Below are 22229 nucleotides of genomic sequence, written 5' to 3'. Positions count from 1 at the left end.
GCAGTGGGTTCCATATATCTGAAATTTGGACAAAATACAAAATCTGTCATTGTTTTTCCCAAAACATTTGTGTTCCCCCCGAGAAAGCACTGAAATACATCCCTCCCACTTCATTATTTCCTTTACAAATGTTTTGCGAATGCAAAGTTTCTTGAGAAAATTCAAATTTTTCGAAACAAAACACTGGAGCCCACTGACTTTCATTGGCTTTCACTGACTTTCATTTTTTTTTTTTTTTTAAGATCCGTTTTGCAGAAGAAATAAGTCAGAGGTTTTGAATGACATGGTGGTAAGTAAATAATGACAGAATTTTCATTATTGAGTGAACTATCCCTTTGAGCCTCACTTAAATATGTGACCCTGGATCACAAAACCAGTCTTATGTCGCACGGGTATATTTGTGGCAATAGCCAACAAAACATTGTATGGGTCAAAATTATAGATTTTTCTTTTATGCCAAAAATCATGAGGATATTAAGTAAAGATCATGTTCCATGAAGATATTTTGTAAATTTCCCACCTTAAATATATAAAACATTTATTTTTGTGAATGGATGCAGCACCATCGCCAATAGAAATGGACAACTTTAAAGGCGATTTTCTCAATATTTCGATTTTTCTGTACCCTCAGATTACAGATTTTCAAATAGCTGTATCTCGGCCAAATATTGCCCTATCCTAACAAACCATACATCAATGGAAAGATTATGTATTCAGCTTTCAAATGGTGTATAAATCTCAATTTAAAAAAAATTACATATGTGATGTCAATGTATAAATCACACAGCATTATACATCTGTGTGTATTATAAATAAAGCATTATAAATATCAAACCAAGTGGCATTTGTTTTGAGTATTAGAACACTGTCCATATTCACAAAAAGGAGTATGTTGCACCCACTGAGTGTCACTATTAGATTTATGGCTTTGTAAAAAGATGTACCATGATCTCAGGTATGACAAGCGAGTAGAGCTGTTTGCCGCCGATGCTGATGTCTTTGGCCAGCATGTAGATCCTCTCTGCCTCTGAGAAACAGCTGATCTGCAGAACCACAGCACCTGAAAACAGCACACCAGCTCAGTTATGCAAACACACTCACTAACACCTGCTCAAACCTGGGACACAAGTATTTTTAGCTCTGAGAACAATTATTTTTACCACCTATCATGATATGATGGAACAAGACTATGCAAATCCCAATGCAATCCTTTATATATACCAGTTCAAAGTTTTTTTTTAAAAGATAAAAATTAACACTTTTTCCAGCAAGGATAGGCTATATTAAATTGATTAAAAGTGACAGTAAAGCCATTTATAATAAAAAAAAAATTTATTTCAAATAAATGCTGTTCTTTTGAACTTTCTATTTATCAGAATCCTAAGAATCCAAAAATAATGGCACTGTTTCTACAACAACAAAAATAAATGTGCAGAACTTTCAACAGTGTTAAGAAGAAAACTTTGAGCAGCAAATCAGCATATTAAAATAATTTCTGACATATAATTAAAAGTTCAAGTGTTGCTGGATTTTCTTCTTCTGCTTCTAAAATTATTTCTGAAAGATCATGTGATGTTGAAGACTGGAGTAATGATGCTGAACATGTAGCTTTGCCATCACAGGAATAAACTCTATAATAAATATAATAGAAATAGAATACATATTTTATAATATAATAATATATAATAGAAAACATTTTAAATTGTAATAATATTTCACAATATTAGTGTTTTGATCAGTATATTATATAAATTAATTGATGAAAATATATATAAATAATAGTAGTATATATTATATATTTGATCATACTACATGCATATTATTTTGTTTAATTAGTATTATGATAATATTATATACATACTGTGGGATTACAAACTTAAGAATCTGTTTAAGATCTGCTGGTCTTATGTCCTTACATAACATAACTTTAAAAACTAAGGTAGAGTACATTGAATTTAGCATTTAATGTTATGATGATATCAGCTGTTAAGCAAAGATTCCTGCCAGTCCTGTTCTTTATATACTGTATATATATATATATATATATATAACACCTGAAAGTTCTAAAATCAAATGACCATTTATTTTGCACAATATTTACTTGAGGGAAACACAAGGGGAACTAGCACTTCTATTTATTGGCCACTTTGCACCATTAAATGCCCTTTGCACCATTTTTTACTAGTACATAGCCAACGATAGAAAATAATAACGAGTAGAATAGTAATAGCTCTAGGTGTCAGAGCTTGTGTGTTAACTGCTACATACTTCAAGACCTCCACACAAACCAACACACAGCTGCAATAACATTATAAATGCGTTCAAAGCATTAAAGCGAGTGAGCCAGTGGGCATGTTGTGGACGACTGAGAACAACCGGCAGTTCGGAGCGTGTGTGTGCAGAACAAGGGCTTTCCTTTACAGAGCGCTGACAGTAGGCCAGATTATGGCCCATGGACACAGCGAGCGGTCTGTTCTGCAGCATGCACCAGCGACCTTCAGTGTTATCAAATAAAGTCATGCAGTTTAGTTGTACTCGGAACAAAGACGGACATTATGAGTCGCCTTTAATGGAGGGATGCATTTCCTGTGACGAGGAAACGGGCTGTTCTCCCACAGAACTCTGTGATTTATGGATTTGGTCACTCTTACCTTGTCCGTCGTATACGTGAGAGATGGTGGCCAAGTGACCTGGGTGGGGAAGAGAGAGAAAGAGATATGAGATATGTTAGTGTCAACCATGCAATCACAAGAAATCATCAGCTGTCACTATATTATCTGCTCTAAACCCTCTCAGCAGTGCGGCGTCAGGCATACTTACAATGAGTACACACAAGATGACTTATGTCAGAGTTATAGGTCAGCATTGTTCGAGGACAATTTCATGGAAAGATTAATATAATCCAAAGAGATTGATGGGACGAACGGCTAAAATCCAAAGGATCGCAGCAGTTTAAATCTTGAGCTTACACATCATTCAAGCACACACAGATGTGCAGACTCACTTTTGACGGCGAGGTGTTCGGATAGCAGGGGTGCGTATTCCTCTTTGTCGAGTTGTGTCGGAAAGCCTCCCAAAATCAGATTGACCTGCACCACTCGATTCCTGCTTTCTTCGATGTAAAACCGTGTCTGATTCATCTGTCGCAACGATGTCTGAAAGTCACATGCTCAGAATCAGAGTTTGAGACAACCGGGAAGCTCTCACAAGATGGTTTCCACAACAAGCTCACAGACACTGTAAAATTTGCATGCTGTGCTTATCAGGGCTCATCACCTTGAGTGTTTTCCAAATGCCAAGCAATATCAGCATGACCCGCCCCACATACCTTCCGTATCTCCAGCATTTTGTCCAGTAAAAGCTCCTGACCGCTGAGGACTTGCCTTTGAACTGAAGATGGGTAAGAAACACAAGGTTAGGATATCATGAAACTCCTCCACACTTTTCGAAGCTGTTCTATATGTTGAAAGGGGTTGAAATAAAATCCCTTTCATGATGCCAGTCAGATTCTTAAGGTACTTGGAGAAAATGACATCAAAATAAATTCAATTCAATTCACATTTATTTGTATAGCACTTTCATAATACACATCGTTTCAAAGCAGCTTTACAGAAAATGCACAATTTAGAGAGATCTGTTATCAGAGGTAACTGTCCAAGTTATGTATATCAGAAATGTACAAATACAAATGACACAGTTATCTAAAAATGTATTAATTTAAGGCAGAAACAATTAGCTCATTGAAGTAATGAATACTTGTTTGTTAACAAATGAATATGAAAAAAAAAAAATCCCAAAAATGAAAGAAACCAGGCAAATTACATTTTGCCATTATGGTCTATATTTGTCACCTGTAAAATATAAATAAATAAATAAAATTCCTTATGAAGATATACCATTTTAATTATTGTGTGCATATATATACAGTACAGGCCAAAAGTTTGGAAACATTACCATTTTTAATGTTTTTGAAAGAAGTTTCTTCTGCTCATCAAGCCTGCATTTATTTGATCAAAAATACAGAAAAAAAAAGTAATATTGTGATGTATTATTACAATTTAAAATAATTGGTTTTCAATTTATTATACTTTAAATGATCATTTATTTCTGTGATGCAAAGCTGAATTTTCAGGATCATTACTCCAGTCTTCAGTGTCACATGTGACATCCAATCTATCACATGATCCTTTAGAAATCATTCTAATATTCTGATTTATTATGAGTGTTGGAAACAGTTCTGCTGCCTAATATATTTGATGAATAAAAGGTTAAAAAGAACTGCATTTATTCAAAATAAAAAAATATTTTCTAATAATATAAATCTTCTTTACTATCACTTTTTATCAATTTAACACATCCTTGCTGAATAAAAGTATTGATTTATTTCAAAAAAAGAAAGAAAAAAAAATTACTGACCCCAAATTACTGACCAGTAGTGTATATTGTTGTTACAAAAGATTTCTATTTTTAAAACATTTGCTGCTTTTTTAAATTTATTTATTTTACTTTTTATTCATCAAAGTATCTTAAAAAAGTATCACAGGTTATGAAAAAATATAAAGCAGCAGAACTGTTTCCAACTTTGATAATGAATCATCATATCAGAATGATTTCTAAAGGATCATGTGATAGACTGGATGTCACATGTGACACTGAAGACTGGAGTAATGATCCTGAAAATTCAGCTTTGCATCACAGAAATAAATGATCATTTAAAGTATAATAAATTGAAAACCAATTATTTTAAATTGTAATAATATATCACAATATTACATTTTTTTTTCTGTATTTTTGATCAAATAAATGCAGGCTTGATGAGCAGAAGAAACTTCTTTCAAAAACATTAAAAATAGTAATGTTTCCAAACTTTTAGCCTTCACATTAAAGGTATAGCGGAGGATCTTTCCAAATTTTAGATAAGACCCGCCCTCTCCACTTTTTGAAAAGTTTGATTGATTCACCAGAATGATTGACAATTAGGAGGACCAATAGTATAGGTTACCCACCAGGAAGTAAAACATCCTCCGCTATACCTTTAAATGTTTTGGCTCAACATAACACATTTTGATTAGAAAATCTTATTCTCTAAATTTTATCTTATATCTTACCACTACAAAATTAGCAGTTTCTCTGGAATTATTATTTATATGTATCTGTTTGAGTAAAACGAACATTTTTGATTTATTCTATAAACTACTGACAACATTTCTTCCAAATTTTAAATAAAAATATTGTCATTTAGAGCATTTATTTGCAGAAAATGACAACTGGTCAAAATAACGAAAAAAGATGCCATGTTTTCAGACCTCGAATAATACAAAGAAAACAAATTTATATGCATTTTTAAACAACACAATACTAATGTTTTACCTTAGAAAGAGTTCAGAAATCAATATTTAGTGGAATTTCCAATCCCAGCTTTCATGCGCTTTGGCATGCTCTCTATTAGTCACCCCTGGCGTTAAATAATAAATCCAGAGGAACTGCTAATTTTGCTTGAGCTGTATAATATAATATATATATTATAATACATGTAAGAGAACTTACCTTGTTTGCTGCTCATGAAAACTTCTACAAGGTTAAAGTCAGCAGGGTTTTTATTCTATAGAAATTAGCAAAAAGAACATGAGGATTAACATGCAAATTGTGCATAAAAAATGTAAAATTTTTTGCATTTTAGTAAGAATCTATTGTGGTATTTGCCTGTGCAAAAGCTGCCACGGAGACACAAGGGTGTTACAAGCAGTTGCTATGTGGTAGGCAAAATATCAGCAAAAAAAAAAAAAGCAACAAAAAAGGTTGATTGCTTATGAAAGTAAATGGCACACATTTCCACGCGTGTTTTGAGGCATCATCAACGTTTGTGGCACAAATAAGTTGTGTGTCAGTACTAACATGCAGGATTTTTGAGAAGTGAAATCCAAGTTACCTCTTTTCCTAGTTGTGGGAGCACTTCCTTTATGACTGAGTCTACCATGCTGCTTTTCCCAGCAGTCACTGAGATGTAGGCGACTCCAACCCTGAAACACAAATGTGAAACCCAACAACGTTCCTCATTACACCATAATTTGAAAAACAATCCATCCCATGATTTACCAGCTGTGTGGCACTGTATAAATCATCTGCTGGTCTGCCACTGAAACTTCAGACAAAGTTTTGATTTACTGTAGTCAATATTACATAAGAACAAAAACTTTTGATTCTGGCACTAACTGGTTGCATGTGTTAAACCTGACTCAATCCCTCCCTGACTCAAAACTATGTTAATAAAACATAAAATTCATCATTAGTTCCAGACCCATGTTAACAAAACAAAACGCCTCATCTAATGAAAACATCAAGCACTTGAGTGGTACTGCTCTTCTTTTTAAGAAATCTAAAGGTTCCCTGATGAGTTTTTGTAGGCGATGAGGGTCCATCAGGATTTGTGATCCATTTTCTGCTGGCATGGCAACTGTGTCACCTCATCTCCGTGGCAACTGGACACACAACAGCGAGACTGTCATCAGTCGAGCAATGCGTGTTTTGATGGGTTTCATATACACTTGCCCTCGCTGACTGGTACACGACACAACTATTGTCCATTTCCTTGCAATGCCTGGTGATGATATATGGTTTGTTTGGAGAAGCGAGGGGATTGATGTGCCATAAAACCCTCAGATGAGTAAACTGTAAGCTAGAACCTCCTTTCTGACGCAAGAACTGAGCATCTTTATGATGTGTTTATGTAAAATCCATTTTCCATTCTGTTCTGCTTACCTACATAAAGCTAACTTCATCTTCTAAATAGGGGTGTGGGATATGTGTTGTACGATAATATAACAAAGTACAAGCTGACACTGAGTAGCCTATTAGTATACAGAACGCCCTCAAAATTCAAGATGGGTGCCTCAAATGCCTCTGTATGTTTTAGTCTTAACTATATCATATGACATAAACACAAGCAATATCACAAGCAAAATCACGTGCTGCTCTTCTCAAATATCAGCATGATTGCAAATGTGAAATATTATGGTTTAAACTTAATAAGAAATCATTTGCTTTCTTAATAAACATTACTGGTCTAATTGTGCATGAGCCATGACTAATCATATCTTTTCAAAATATGAAATTTAAGAAAAATAAAATAACTAAAATGACTTAGCTTTCCAGCTGATGTCACCAAGTCTTCTCATTTTTGAACCATTTCTGAACAAGACTTTTCAAGTCCTTATATATAAAATCTAGGGCTGTAATCTCCTAGTCGATTAGTCGATTAATTGGTCGCTACGTTCTGGCTCGACCAAAATTCTGATTGGTCGATTTTTTGCCGCGTTCATTTCATCAGGTGGAAAGCACTAATTGCTAATGGGGGTGTTTTCAGAGCACCCCTGTTTCACAGGTAACAGTCTGTCTTCAGAACACCCCCCTTGCTTTCACTTCTTTTGGATTAGCCCAACCCACTGGAGAAGAGAGACAGATTGAAGAAAGTAGGCTACTAGAAGGTTTGCTGAATATTATTTATTTAATTGTGAGAGCGTTTAATTCATAGTCAGTCCTCTTCTACCATGTCAACAAAGACATCGGCAGTGTGGCAGCATTTTTTTAAAAATAGAAAACGGGAAAAAAGTCGAATGCAAATTTGCGCTGTGCCCACTGTTTGTATTCGTTTTGAGCCTATGCTTTATTATTCAGTTATGCACTCTATTTCGTTTCTGCTCTTGATCTGGTTTGTTTAATAAATATTCTTTTTTTATTAAAGTGGACGTGCCTTTTGTGTTTAAGAGTAAAAGCTTTAAGTTAATAGTCTATTCGTGTCTCAGCCGCGAAGCTGAGCTCCTATGTTCATGCGAGCTGCACAGAGCGGCTGAAATGATAGTGTCTGTCAGTTATTAATAATACATATGACAAAAACAATTGTCTAAATTATGTTGCATATTCCTCAAAAGTTCTTGTGATGATATCACTAGTTGACAACAGTACTATTTTCGGAAATCATAGGCTCTGATATTGCGCAGGTGCACGTGATACACGAGTCTGTCGGCTGACAGCGTTGCGACTCATTTCAGTGCAAAATAATTAGGTCAAAAACGATTTAATATACTGCAAATAGCCTACTTGTTTTTTATGTTTATTTGTAATTCATTTAGGCGGACAACAAGGCTACCAAGTACTGCGCACAGTGCGCAGCTAATTCATTTAACGTTTTTTTTTTCTAACATCATTTTTAGTCGATTTTTTGTCGAAAATGTCAGGATTTCAGTCGACCAAGATTTTCTTTGGTTGATTATAGCCCTAATAAAATCAAGGACTATTCTAGTTTTTCTCTCATTAAATATTAAATTTCAGTTCAAATATATTGGATAATGGAAGAAAAATGTGGTGCAAACACTGTTTCATGTTGACTTTAAATACCATGCCACAGGTGCTGTTGCCACAGAACTTGAATTAAACCTGAAATATTACTTTAAAGAATGTGTTTCCTCTACATTCTTGTACAGTTCCTTGTGAATCAATGGATGTATGGCAGTCGGACAACACTTAACAAAACGGCAGAGCATGATGCACTAAAAAAGCAGAAGTAGAGCTCACTTGTGCCAGCTGGGGTAAATCTTCACCACCTCTGTTTCTTTGGGTTTTGCTCTGAGCACCAAGGGATCAGACACTGTGTCTTTAAAAACGGGCTTGTTGTCTGGGGTGCCGTTACGGTTGATGATGTCATCTGTAAACAGTCCCTGTTGGCTGGAACTCTTTAGCTCATAATCCTGCTGTTCATCTGGGATGTAGAACGCTCTGAGCGCCGCTTCCTGTCACAACCGGACATCAGAAACATCAGAATAACGCTGACAATAAAGTTTGAATGTTATTCAAGCATGATCTTTATAAAACACTTTTGATGTATATATTCATTGTAAAATGAAACCTGATCAGGGAAAAAAAAACATCTCACCACCACTTCCTCATTCTTGATTATTCGAGGGATCGAAACCAAGCGAAACTGATTGCGCTTAGCTGCATCGTCACCATCGAAAACTTTCAGCGTCTGTTTACCTAGGCCAAAAGATGGGAGATTACTTTGGGTGCAAGTGTGATCACCATTAGCCATGATGTCATTTTTGGCCAGTTTTGTACCCGTGTCAGGTGACCCCGTGGACTGAGTCTCCTTTGATGTTACCGGACTCTGAGTATCGACATCATCCAGGTTATCTGGAGAAAAAACACTTCTCTATGAGCATTTACAGACATGTGATCTTGTTATTTGATATTCAAAGGTGAATAGGACAGTCTTACAATGATTTAAAGGGCTTAATTTTAAATGTGCAATTTCCCAACCATCTCATTTTCAAGGCTTACACATTTAATGGTAGAAAACAGTAATCAAAACGGAAAAGAATTATTGTGCTCATTGACATTGAAGAAATTTTCTGGGTTCAATACAAGTTCAATACATCTGTGACGTGCAGTCAAGTACCAAAGAAAACAATTGTGACATGCCTCCCAGTTTGGAAAAACAAGCAAAAATCATGTGTTCAGTAATGGAAATCTATAGGGCACTGCAGCGGGATATTAACCACAACATTTCTAAAGTACAGCCACAAAACTTACCGATTATGGATGTAATCATAAGACTTGATTGATATTATCCAACATTATCACTGTAACTTTCACATGACACATGCAAGGATACCAAAAAGGTCTGAATTAAAAAATTAAAAAATCCATCTGTCTAGAGTTCCGTAACAAAAAGTATAATTTAGCCAACTTTTAACTTTTGAAAAGTGGTAAGATAGTACGATTTTTTTTATGCTTTTGAAAGACATTTAATGTTCACCGAGGCTGATGTATGTGATCAAAAATACAGTAAAAACTCTAATACTGTGAAATATTATTATAATAGTATAATTATAACTGTTTTCTATTTTAATATTTTTTCAAATGTAATTTATTCCTGTGATGGCAAAGCTGAATTTTCATATTCAAAGCTAAATCATTATAATAATAGTGATTTGGTGATCAAGAAACTTTTCTCATTATTATCAATGTTGAAAACAGTTGTGCTGCTTAATATTTTTATAGAAACCTTTTTAATTTTTTTCAGGAATCTTTGATTATTTTAATGTGTCCTTGCTAAAAGTAAGTTTTGATTAATTTATTTTTTAAATCTTACCCCAAACCTATATTTAAGTGCAAACACTTTTTTTTTTTTTTTTTTGTCAAAATGATTGTGCTAATGAAGCCACAGTTGCTGTGCACAGAACTTGTTGTGAATCGGAACATTCCTTTAACTTTAAGGTGTCTGCTCAGATTTCAGGGCTAATGGGAAAGTGTCTAGGCAGCATTACCCATCTCGCCGTGCTGGGAATTCTCTGAGATTCTGTAACAGTGCATCTTGCTGAAGTTCCGCGAGCAGATCCACACGCAGCTGGGGTGAAGAATCATGTTCCGCAGTCGTCCCATGGTGCACTCCGGGGACATGATTATGTAACATGACGCATGTGCCTGCAAACATATAAACACAGATAAGCTCACAAGCTACAGTACAGCTTAATGACAAATGCAAATTTTCTAATAATAATGACAACAGATGGTTAATTTATTTATCCAAAGCAACATATAGGGACATTGTTCCTGTATTAAGGGTGCTATATTAACCAGGGGTTAGGTGGCTTGCTGAAGAGCACACTGGTCTACCATTCATGGATTTGACCGTTGCAGGGTTTCTACCAACAAGCTTTTGGTTACCAGTCCTGATCTTTGACCACTAGACCACACCACCCTGACTAAAATAAAATAAAGCTACAGTCTTGTGTGTAAAGTTCTTTTTCTATGTTCTCAAAATCCATCAAAATCCTAGAGGTTTGTGCTTTCAAAGTATTAGAGCTGCAAACAGGCATTTCAAATATAGACCCTGAAGCCTCTGTCCTCAAAAACCTTTTACTCAGACGCTACTGCTTACATCATCTAATAACCTACAGCTACAGTACATGCTGAAAAACTTGAGAGCTGGAGAGAGGATGGAATGGATGCTAGTGTTCAGAGGTACATGTTGTGTTAGCTGGAGTGCAGTAGAGTAGAGTAGAGTGTTTTAGCACCCGGAGCTAAATAAAATAATGCGGAAAAAAGTGGAGAGTGAGCCATTGGTACAGCATGTAACTCTATTGACACAGTGGCTCTCTTGCAAAAATTGCATCTTCGATGTAGGCAGGTGACTTCTAAGTCAGCATCCTAACTGAAATGGAAACTCATAAGTGAGTGATCTGGAACATGACTCAACAACTGATTTAAATACAGGTATCACGAAAGGTCTAACAACAAGCATAACTTAACAATCATATCTTATAAACCAGAAAGGGTCAGTAAGATTTTTTTTCTTTTTGAAAGAAATGAATGCTTTTCTTCAGCATTAAATTGATCAAATGTGATAGTAGAGACATTTGCAATGTTAGAAAATATTTCCATTCCAAATAAATGCTATTTCTATTCATCAAAGAATCCTAACGAAACTGTTTTCAACAGTGATAATAATTAGAAATGTTTCTTGAGCAGCAAATCAGCATATTAGAATGATTTCTGAAGGATCATGTGACTGAAGACTGGAGTAATGATGCTGAAAATTCAGCTTTGCATCACAGGAATAAATAAAATTTTATAATAAGTAGAAAACAGTCATTTAACTATTCATAAACTAATTATTTAAAACGGATTTTTATTCATACTTTTCAGTGTTTAATGCATAACAAGTACATTTCTCTTGCATCATTCATCAGTCATCTTGGATTTTTTTTTTTTTTTTCAGGCCAGAGTAATGCATTCTGGGATTGCCTTCTCTGTGAAAAATATAAGAGATGTTGTCTTAGGATCTGGAAAAATAAATATCTTAAGAGGCAGCATAATTAGGTTGCCTACCTTTTGATGCCTTAAAATGGCATCTACAAAGGAAGCATGATTGGTTTTCAAAAACAAAAGGCAATCTGGCAACAATCAAAATTAAGAAACCAGGCCAGGCAACAGAAAAAATAGCCACTGCCAAGATGACAGAGGAATAAAAACCTTTTTCCTGCATTCAACTTTGACCGAGTACAACTTTGTGAGTGCTGACAGGAGCTGCATCCCACATTGCACCCGTTAAATAATTGATCGATTCTTTGAGACATGACAGCCTAAGAGCCCACTCACCTTCATTCTTATGACTAAATAATGAAGCTGTTTGTGTGATGAATACAGTCGACAACAGGCAAACTGAAAGCGTTGAATGCTAAGACAAGTAAAGTTTAGGTGCACTGTAAAAACGAGAAATAAACACTTACCGTAACGCCACACCACTCACATCTCATGCCAGCCAGGACGTCCGAGGAGCTGCAGGTGCGACGGCATAACTCACAACGGGCACCGGAGGACATGTTGCCCTCCCGCCAGTGATGCTGGTACGTGTCCTATCAGAGCAGGAGGAGATGATGGGTTAGGAAAAGCCATGTGGCCAATAACACAATCTAGAGCAATAATAGAGCTGTGATTCACCCAGGACATGCTCCTGGATCAACATTAGTTACACTTTTTGCTGGGGTTGTACAAATCAAGTAAAGTCAAGTCAAGTATATTTGTATAGCGCTTTTCACAATACAGATTGTATCAAAGCAGCTTCACAGTATTAAATTAAAATAATACAACAAAGTTTGTTTCAAGAGGAATTTATTGATTGATTAAATTAAAATTAAATATCCCCAAAATATCCCCAACTGAGCAAGCCAAAGGCAACAGTGGCAAGGAACCGCAAAACTCCATCAAGTGACCTAATGGTGTCCTAAAACTCCATCAGGTGACCTAATGGAGAAAAAAAAAACTTGGGAGAACCCAGGCTCAGTCGGGGGCCAGTTCTCCTCTGGCATTTATGAGCTAGAGGCCGGATTTGAGCTTGAACTGTAAGATTATATGAATGCCTGGCTGAAGAGATGCGACTTTAATCTAGTTTTAAACTGGGAGAGCGAGTCTGAGCAACGAACAGCATCAGGAAGACTATTCCAGAGATTTGGAGCCAAATGTGAAAACGCTCTCCCTCCTTTGGTGGTTCTGGATATCCTAGGTATGACCAAAAGCCTTGAATTTAGTGATCTTAAAGAGCGCGATGGATTATAGGGCGATAGAAGATCCGTTAAATAGACTGGAGCTAAGCCGTTTAGGGCTTTATAAGTCAGTAGCAATATCTTATAATTAATACGGAGCTTTATAGGCAGTGTTGGGGAAGTTACTTTTAAAAAGTAGTGTTTGCTCGTTACTCGTTACTTTTTAAACAAGTAATCCGTTTCTTTACTTAGTTACCCCGTTTGGAAAGTAACTTTTTACGTTACTCGTTACTTTTACGTTACTTTTATGTTGCTTGACTTTGGGCAGAACCCAATATCTGTTCCTAAATATGTAGACAAAGTTATACAATGGAGGACATAGGCTAACAGGTAATTATTTTGTGCTCTTTATTATAAAAAATAGTATCAATTTCAAAAGAAAAAAAGTCCTTCTCATTGGCGCTGCTGTGTGCGGCAACTTTTATTCTCAGCCGGCTCTGCATCATGGGGTAGAGTGCGACACTCCGCGATGAGCCGTGTGCTCGCGCCACTTCTCTCCGCTCCGCTTCCCCTATCCACCGAACTTTAAATTTCGGCAACAGCCAATAAAGCTTCCCTGCTCTCTAACACCGGTGCGAATCGCGTCTTGATAACATAGGACAAAATGATATAGAAGACATAAGCTTAGTTTTCAGACATACGACTCACTCTATCAAGGGAGTAGGAGAAAAAAAAGAGATTTTGAGAGAAATTTTTTTTTTGTTGTTTAAAAGTACACATATTCAAGCTTTCTATATATTTCTCAGGTCTGTGAGACAAGTAGCTTATGAGTTTCGGTTAATTTACAGTATGGAGAGGAGCTCCAGTTCATGCGCTGGTGCCGTCATGATTATTTTGCATGCCATATTTCCTTATTTATTCAAATCAGGCAATTAATTGGTTGGTAAAACATTGATTAAAATTAAGATACAATTAATACAAAACGAAATTCGTTTTAAAGAAAGTCTTTCTACAAAAACAAACTTAATAAAGTGGTCTAAATCATGTCTGCCCACTCCATTTATCTCCCGATATATTGCACAAAATTATGATCTTACTCACGCTTTTCACTTTTCATATAATCAACATAGATTAAATTATTTATTTATTTATTTATTTTAAACATAAATATGAAACTAAATAGTTTTCTTTAATTTACTTCTTATTTAATTCAGCCAACTGGTTGATAAAACATTGATTAAAATTAAGATACAATTAATACAAAACGAAATTCACTTTAAATACAGGTTTTCTACAAAAACAAACTTAATAAAGTGGTCAAAATCATGTCTCCACACTCCATTTGTCTCCCGATATATTGCGCAATTTTTTTATTTAATTTAATTTAAACATAAATATGAAACTAAATCGTTTTCTTCAGTTCTCAACAGTTCTCTTCTCTCAAGCACGCAGCTGAGGCAGTGTCGCTGTCAAATATATCCATGGGAAAAGTAACGTTGCGCCGAATTGAAAAAGGAACTACGTTTCGTTACCAAATTTTTTGTAGTAACGCGTTACACTACTTTTTACCCAAAAAAGTAGTTACGTTACTGTAACGCGTTACTTTGTAACGCGTTACACACAACACTGTTTATAGGTAACCAATGCAGTGATGATAAAATTGGTGTTATATGATCATATTTTCTTGATCTCGTAAGAACTCTAGCGGCGGCATTTTGGACTAACTGTAGCTTGTTTATTGAGGATGCAGGACAACCAGCTAATAAAGCATTACAGTAATCCAGTCTCGAGGTCATGAATGCATGAACTAACTTTTCTGCATCAGAAACTGATAGCATATTACGTAGCTTAGCGATGCTTCTAAGGTGGAAAAAGGCTGTTTTTGTAACATATGAAATATGATTTTCAAAAGACAGGTTGCAATCGAGTATAACACCCAGGTCTTTTACTGTAGAGGATAAAGTAACAGGACATCCTATGATGTTAAAGTTGTATTGTGCGAGGTTTTGTGGGCGGTTTTTTGAACCGATAAGTATTACCTCTGTCTTGTCTGGATTTAATAAAAGAAAATTATGCGTCATCCAATCTTTTATATCTTTAACACACTCTGTCAATTTGGAAAATTTAGCGTTTTCATCCGGCCGTGATGAAATATATATTTGAAATGAACAACATTCTTAACAAAAAATCATTTCCCTCTGAATTTAGCGGTAATTTAGAGTTTGATCTATAATTAGAAATGATCTAATTATATAATTCTAAGTAGAAAGGCAGCTGACTTGTTGCCTTGCTGCCCTATAAATAATGACTTTACAGGCAGCGTTTGCGCACGAAGGTAGCATAATGGATTCATGATCTACAACAAATCATTGGTAGGCTAAGAACTAAGCAAATATTTAATTACTACAATAGTAATTTCTCGCTAGAAATGACATCAAAAGTGGAAAATGTTGGCCAATAAAATACATTTACACACAAACTGACCACCAAATACAACTTTCAGATACAATCTTTCTGTTATTTAGCTCAAATGTCACAGAATGGAACGCACAGGATTGTGGGATATCAAAGGCAGTGACGGATACATCTATGTTGCTTTAAAAAATGTAAGGCATTTTTTTTAAGCCCTCAAGCGAAACTCCCAAATGCATGGACAACAATAACGTTGTGCAATCACAAATAACAATAAGTAGGCAACATGTAGTGTTAATCAGTACTGATGTAATTAAAATCTACCAAACCACATAATTTCAAGTGTGAAGAAAAGCTTGACAAGCTATGAAAAATTCAATTACTTTTCAAATTGAGGTCAGCCATGCTGGCTTTAAATGTCAGATTAATATATCAGTAGAAACAGAAGGATATAGTGCAGTCCTGGTTCTCATACTCACAATGTCTTGCCCTCCATCTTGATGAGAGAAACGACAATCGCTAACACTGAACGGGGCACAGTCGCTGTGGACGTGTAGCTCACACACTGAAAGACATGTGAGGTAAGGTTACTGAAAGAATAGGGAGTGTCTTTATGTGGTTTATCCACTAAGCAAGCATCATCTGAGGTGGTACAGTTGGTATTTTCATTTTATTAGCACAGGCACTATTAGCACTGCCTGTGAGGTGTTACAGGCCTAATAGAGGGAAAAGCCACTTAATTCATAATATTGTAGCAACTGTTTAAGTGTGTGTGGGAATTAAAGATCGACTTTCCTTGTGAGCTTCATTTGTGCCTTTTGTATGCGAGAGAGTAAGAGAAATAGAAAGAGAGATTTGGAGTGTGATGTTTTTCTTTTCAGCTCAGTTCTTAGAATTCAGCCCACTGCAAAAGGCCATTCTGATATTTCCATGGAAACAGCAGCTTTCCAAACAGGAACAGCCAGCACAGACAAATGAGCAATGACAGAAAAAAAGAAAAGAAAAAAAGAGAGGACCAAGACCAAGGGTTTGGGGAAACAGAAAAGGTTTTAGAAGAAACATTGAGAGAGTTTGATTATTAAAACAAGGGAAAATATATTTTGAGTGCTTAAAGTCCCACTGTGGTGAAAATCAAGCTTTTAATGTTTTTTAGATGTCTATGTGGTGTTTTCATATGCTTTAAGACAAACCATGTGCAAATTCATAAGTCAACACCATTGCTGAGTATTTTCTCCTTAAAACTGCAGTGAACCAAAGACAGTCTCAAAAACGCGGTTTGAAATCGCTGGGGTTTCTGACATCACGAACTACCTTGTAACCAATCACGTCAACGTGTGATCGTCAACCAGTGGATCTCTGAGCTGGTGCGAGTGAGTGGAGGCGGGGCTGAAGCAAGGGTGTAGAGTTACATCTAAGCTATTTTAAGGAATGAAGATTTTTTTTTCAAGGAAAAAAAAAACGTTTAAATATGTAGTTTTGGTGATCAAAGATGAGTTTTAAGGGATACAATTATTGACTCCAGGGGGCTTTAAGATATCCGCCACCCTGCATAAAAAAAATCTATCTGTACCTGCTTTCGTCCTTTAAAGGAGCTATATGTAGAATTCATAAACCCGACACCAGTGGCTGTTAATTGAACTGCAGCCAGCAATTTAATACTTGTGCTCGCACTTGTGCACACATAACGTACAAGAGACATGATTCAAGGTCCCGGTATGATCACAGCGAAGTCCTTTTTTGTTTTTCGCTTAAAGGCACACTATGCAGTTTCCGTTTTTCTCAAACTGCGACCACTAGAGTCGCTGTGGAGTACTTGTATTTAACGTTACTGCTGTAAATACCACTCACGCAGAGCCGTCGTTTTGTTTTCCTTGACTCTTCCGACCACGCTTTCTTCGTTTTCTTCGTCGACTCTGCCATGATTCACGTCTGAAATGCATGCTAGTGTCTTCCATAGAGGCTGCTTTATATGTTGTTGATGTATGTGACGTCGTGCCGTAAAGCAAGATTTGTCAGGGTGCCACCTCTCAAACTTGCATTGCTGGTTTTGCCAGCGGCGTCCCTCCTCTGCTTTGCTATCGGGATGATTCGCCCAACTACGAATTTGTTTACCATCAAAATGATTTTGAAGCTGTTATATTGAGGTACAAATCTTGCATAGTGTGCCTTTAAAAGTAAAAAGTTGGAAATACCTTTGCAGTGATATACTGTTAACGAACATCTACACGCCGTCCATGCTGCCGAGAGCGCCGTTTAGATGAATATGTAAATATGTGCTGCACGCTTTCCTCTCAATAACAAAATAAAGATATAACAAAATAACAACGGTAAGAAAACAGCAGATAAAAGCATCTGATCGTAGGGTATGTTTGCACCAGCTCTGCAATTCACTGGCATCATGTCGGCAGATGAGGTAATGGAAATTACACTGTTATGATAGTTTGATTATAAAGTATGTTTGAGAATATAGACTATATGAGACTAGAGTTTGAATGAATCCCATTTCTTTTGAATGTCTTATTGGCATTACAGTCCAAAATGGCTCTTACGGCATTATCCTTAACATAAGCATTCGCATAAGCAGTCGTGTCGCATTCTCTCGGGAGCACATGTAAATGTCACATCCTTTTAATTTTCCCGGCAAAAACGTCCCGAGTCCTTCACATAAAAATCAGCCTTTCATATTCAAATTTTTTACTTTTTTTTTTTTTTGAAGGTGTTGGCAATAAAAAAGCGATTAATACATGAAAATTCTTACATATAGCCCCTTTAAGCTTGTTCTAGATGGTTTGCCGGCCTGGCCGAGCTGGTGTGGAGCTGGTTTAGTTGGTCAGCCATACAGTACCCAAAACCTCTCTAAAACTAGCAAAACAAATCAGCCTGATCAGCAAATCATATTAACGTGCATTAGCCATGGAAATATCTAACCAAAAGCAGCTGATAGGCTTCAAATAGGCCATATCATACAGCCTTCTAGTAATTTTGGTTATTTACCAAGAAGATCACTTCTGAGTCAAGACTTTAATTTAATTTAACGTGAACATTTTCCACCCCCTCTCTGACCCTTAGTATTAAACAGGCTGTTTTTGGTACTACACACATAAAGAGATAGTTCACCCAAAAATTAAATTTCTGTCCTCATGTTGTTCCAAACTTATTCAACGGAACACAAAGATATTCTGAAGAATGCTGGTAATCAAACCGTTTTGGTGCCCATTGACTTCCATTGTATGGACCAAAAAACAAAAAAACAGACATTTCTTAAAATATGTTATGTTATGTCCTACAGAAAAAAAAAAAAAAAAAAAAAAAAAAAATACAGATTCGGATGACATGAGGGTCATGACAAAATGTTCATTTTTGGGTGAACTTAAATGACCTATTTGAACAAAATGACTATGCATCAAATGCATCAATTCTGCCAGTAAAAACAAAAAATTGTCATATGAGCCCAAATTAGTTTAGCTTATTATCAACACTTTGTTTATTCTGAATTTACAACATCCTCCTTCACACACACCTTCACAGCGCAGAGCCGAACTGCCTTCCAGATGCTTCCGGCAAACACAGCAGAACCTCTTCTTCTGACCAGCAGGACCGAAGCAATGTGCTACAGGAACCTGGAGCACAAACAAGGAGAAGCATGATTAATAAAATCAGATCTTGAAATGCACCTAGGAAACTTGTTGTCGGTGTTCGTTATTACAACATGTCACCTATTCAAGTCGGAAAGTAGCCTTAACAAAATTATAGCTACATCTGAATTCAAAATATCATTTCTATTAATATGTATACGTGGTTTCCCATTTATACGTGAAGCAAACTGTTAAAGTTGAGAGATTAACACCATTCGTGACAAATTTCCTTTCCAGTAACTGATCTCTATACAGATTATGGATGTATCTTCTATATCAGTGTTTCTGTTTTCCACCATGTTTCAAATAGACATACCCCTTCTAACTTGTATCATCTAAAAAAGTTTCCCCCAGTTTCGCTTGGTCATTCATGTGGTTACAATTAGTAATTACGATATTTCCGACACCACGTGACGGGCACACTGCCCTGATCCACACTGAAACTAACTTACATAATTGTATTCACATTTCATTCACTTTAGCGCATCAGTAGGTTTCAGTGAAGGTCTAAGAAAATAGGTCACAAGAAATCTACACCCTACTCAGATTGGAAAGTTTGTCATTCTTCGTTTAAATTAGTCATTCAAATAACTTGCCAAATCATACTATTAGTCACAAATCAGACATCACTAATGGGCTAGTCATGTATTAGGGAGCAAACCGGCAGATCTGTGCTTCCATGTGACATCACTTCCTGTCTGAGTGGTGTGAATGGTGGGAAAGTGCGCAGATGCCCGCACTTCCTTCCCGTCTGGGGGAGGGAAGTAGAGAATTTTAGGATTTAAATAGCTGATTTATTTTCCCTTTGACCTCATGTACCACCATTGTAGACAACAAATAGACAGATTTATAAATATAACAGAGGAAGGTTGCAATGTACAGTATATGTCTTAATGATAAATTAAGAAATGGGAAGTACCGTATACCCATACTAAGCATGGCCCATATTTAGTTTTTGTTTCAGTGTACAGTAAAGCACATTACGATAAAAGTGAACATAATACAACACTGAAACCTAATCCTTCCTCTGAAAGCGTTAGAGTGCATTCAAGCTTTATATTTAAAAGTGTTTAACCTGTTTAACCAAACATATACAATTAAATGCACTCAAAGAAAGGGGGAATTGCCTGAGAGCAGTTCTCCCTTTCCTTCCAACAGAGGCCCTTTTTACATCTAACAAGCAATTGCATTTATTGAATCACAATGACCACTTCGTCTAAGTTTAAATTAATCACGGATCACGTAAACTGCATTTGAATCATTATTGCATACAAAGAATATGTAATATGCAAATAAAAAAATGAATCAAACCGAATCACAAAGAATGTAAAGATTACCACTTCTAAATGGAATCCAGCTAAATGACATCCAGTTATCTGGAATATGACTCAAATGTGAGCCTGTCTGGAACTATCAAAGACCCATAGCAAGATGTTGTGATATAGTGAAGAGATGTGGTGACAAATCCCAGCTGTAACAACTGATTTCACGGGAACACATTGTGAATTACACAGAAGATTGTGACAGAAACGAGGGAGGAGAAGTCAGCCTTTCTGCCATCTCCTTCCCATTCTCTCACTCGTGATGGGTGGCACTGTGACTCTGGATACATATCTCCAGGTCTTTAGTTTGGTTTGGATTGATGTGCAGGTTTGTAAAAAATTATACAAATATTTTGGTGGGGTGGTGAATTAGTGGTTAGAAGTTTTATGTTACCAAACCAAACATCTAAGGCATTTTGGGTAGTGAGAGTGAGCAACATCTGGAGAGCCATATCTCGCACTGCCTCCATCAAGCTCTTGAGCTGATGGTCTCCATTCGCATACTGAAAGTCATGCTGCAAAAAAACAAACAAACATCCTTTTAATTCCCCACACACAGGAAAAACTCCCTTTAATTGACGGAAAACTCCCTTTAGGATGTCTATGCTGCTGAACATTTCCATAAAGCATTCTTAAAAGTGAAGTGTGTCATTTTTCCACATCCCAGTTTCTCCTGCCCCAGTTTAAAATGCAGAGAAACTATTAAAGGAAAAACACTGTGGCACAATTAAAACACTGCTGAATTTGTTCGAGCATGTCTTAGACAGTTTCTTCTGCTCACCATGCTTGCATTAATTTGATAAAAAATACAGTAAAAACAGTAATATTGTTGAAATTTAAAATAGTATGTTGAAATGTAAAAAAAAAAAATTGTGTTGCTTATAAGTTTTGTGGATATCATGATGCATTTTTTCAGGATTCTTTGACAAATAGAAAGAACAGCGTTTATTTGAAATCTTTAGTAACATTATACATGTTTTTACTGTCACTTTTGATCAATTTAATGCATCTTTGATGAATTAAAGTATTAATTATAAGTAAAATGTATTAAGACTCCAAACTTTTGACCTGATCTAGCCCTAAATGGTCAATTTTAGCATTAATAATGTACCTTTAACATACTAATATGTATTATTTAGGGGTAGATAGCTACAAATGTGTCTAGTGACCATTTGTGAACATACAAGCACTGCAAAAAGGCAGGGGACATTAACTCCATTTCTGTGCTGCTAGGCAAACCTATCAGCTTCAGTGAAAAATTAAAGTGACATTTAAGGGCAGACATTCACACGACAGCACACAGCTCAGTGAACGACGGGATAGATTGGTTGTTTTACTCAAGATTTGAATTTATGGCTCGGAAATGCAACGAAAAATAGCTTGACCTTTGCTCAAGCAAATCAGGATATTTAGATGCTTGTCAGGGCGCCAGAAATCGAACTCGCTGATGTCTGTGAGCTCACAGACAAGGAGCAGCTGTTTAAAAGTCTGGACTGCCTTACATTTTCATAATGCTGTGAAATGTCACGAACCAAAATATGACCACTGCACAGAAAATACCTAAACTCTAGGGACAAAAAAATATATATAATTCCACATAATACAGAGGATGATATGGGGAGGTTTTGTGGAGGCTAAGGTACTCAAAGTCTCTGCTGATGAGGCCCCAAATACGTGTGCGCGCACACACATACACACACACACTTTGCATGTGTCCTTGAGCTGCGGCCCATCTCTCCGTCCTGCAGTGGACACATCCTTACTGGCTCTTGCCCTCCCTAGGGAGTTGCTACAGCAGACTGCAGAGCATCCTACCGGAC

General features: G+C 36.3%; 1 protein-coding gene across 2 annotated transcripts in view; it reads right to left on the bottom strand.

Moving 5' to 3' along the window:
• dgkq (diacylglycerol kinase theta) overlaps positions 1–22229 on the bottom strand; it is a 41322-nt gene that overhangs the window by 7727 nt on the left and 11366 nt on the right. For both annotated transcript variants that reach the window (XM_082177550.1, XM_082177551.1), the window contains exons 3-15: positions 18973–19072; positions 15932–16017; positions 12288–12413; positions 10323–10479; positions 9112–9186; positions 8930–9030; positions 8572–8786; positions 5930–6020; positions 5548–5602; positions 3329–3390; positions 3005–3155; positions 2652–2690; positions 945–1060 (exon numbers count right to left, since the gene is read on the bottom strand). In XM_082177550.1, coding sequence (XP_082033676.1) covers positions 945–1060; positions 2652–2690; positions 3005–3155; positions 3329–3390; positions 5548–5602; positions 5930–6020; positions 8572–8786; positions 8930–9030; positions 9112–9186; positions 10323–10479; positions 12288–12413; positions 15932–16017; positions 18973–19072 — 1374 coding nt within the window. The remainder of the gene's footprint in view (positions 1–944; positions 1061–2651; positions 2691–3004; positions 3156–3328; positions 3391–5547; positions 5603–5929; positions 6021–8571; positions 8787–8929; positions 9031–9111; positions 9187–10322; positions 10480–12287; positions 12414–15931; positions 16018–18972; positions 19073–22229) is intronic.

The sequence above is a fragment of the Leuciscus leuciscus genome (genome assembly GCF_965113295.1).
Source record: "Leuciscus leuciscus genome assembly, chromosome: 8".
In the NCBI taxonomy this organism is placed as follows: Eukaryota; Metazoa; Chordata; class Actinopteri; order Cypriniformes; family Leuciscidae; genus Leuciscus; species Leuciscus leuciscus.
Note: the sequence above shows the minus strand (reverse complement) of the source record. Positions and strands in the feature narration are given on the sequence as shown.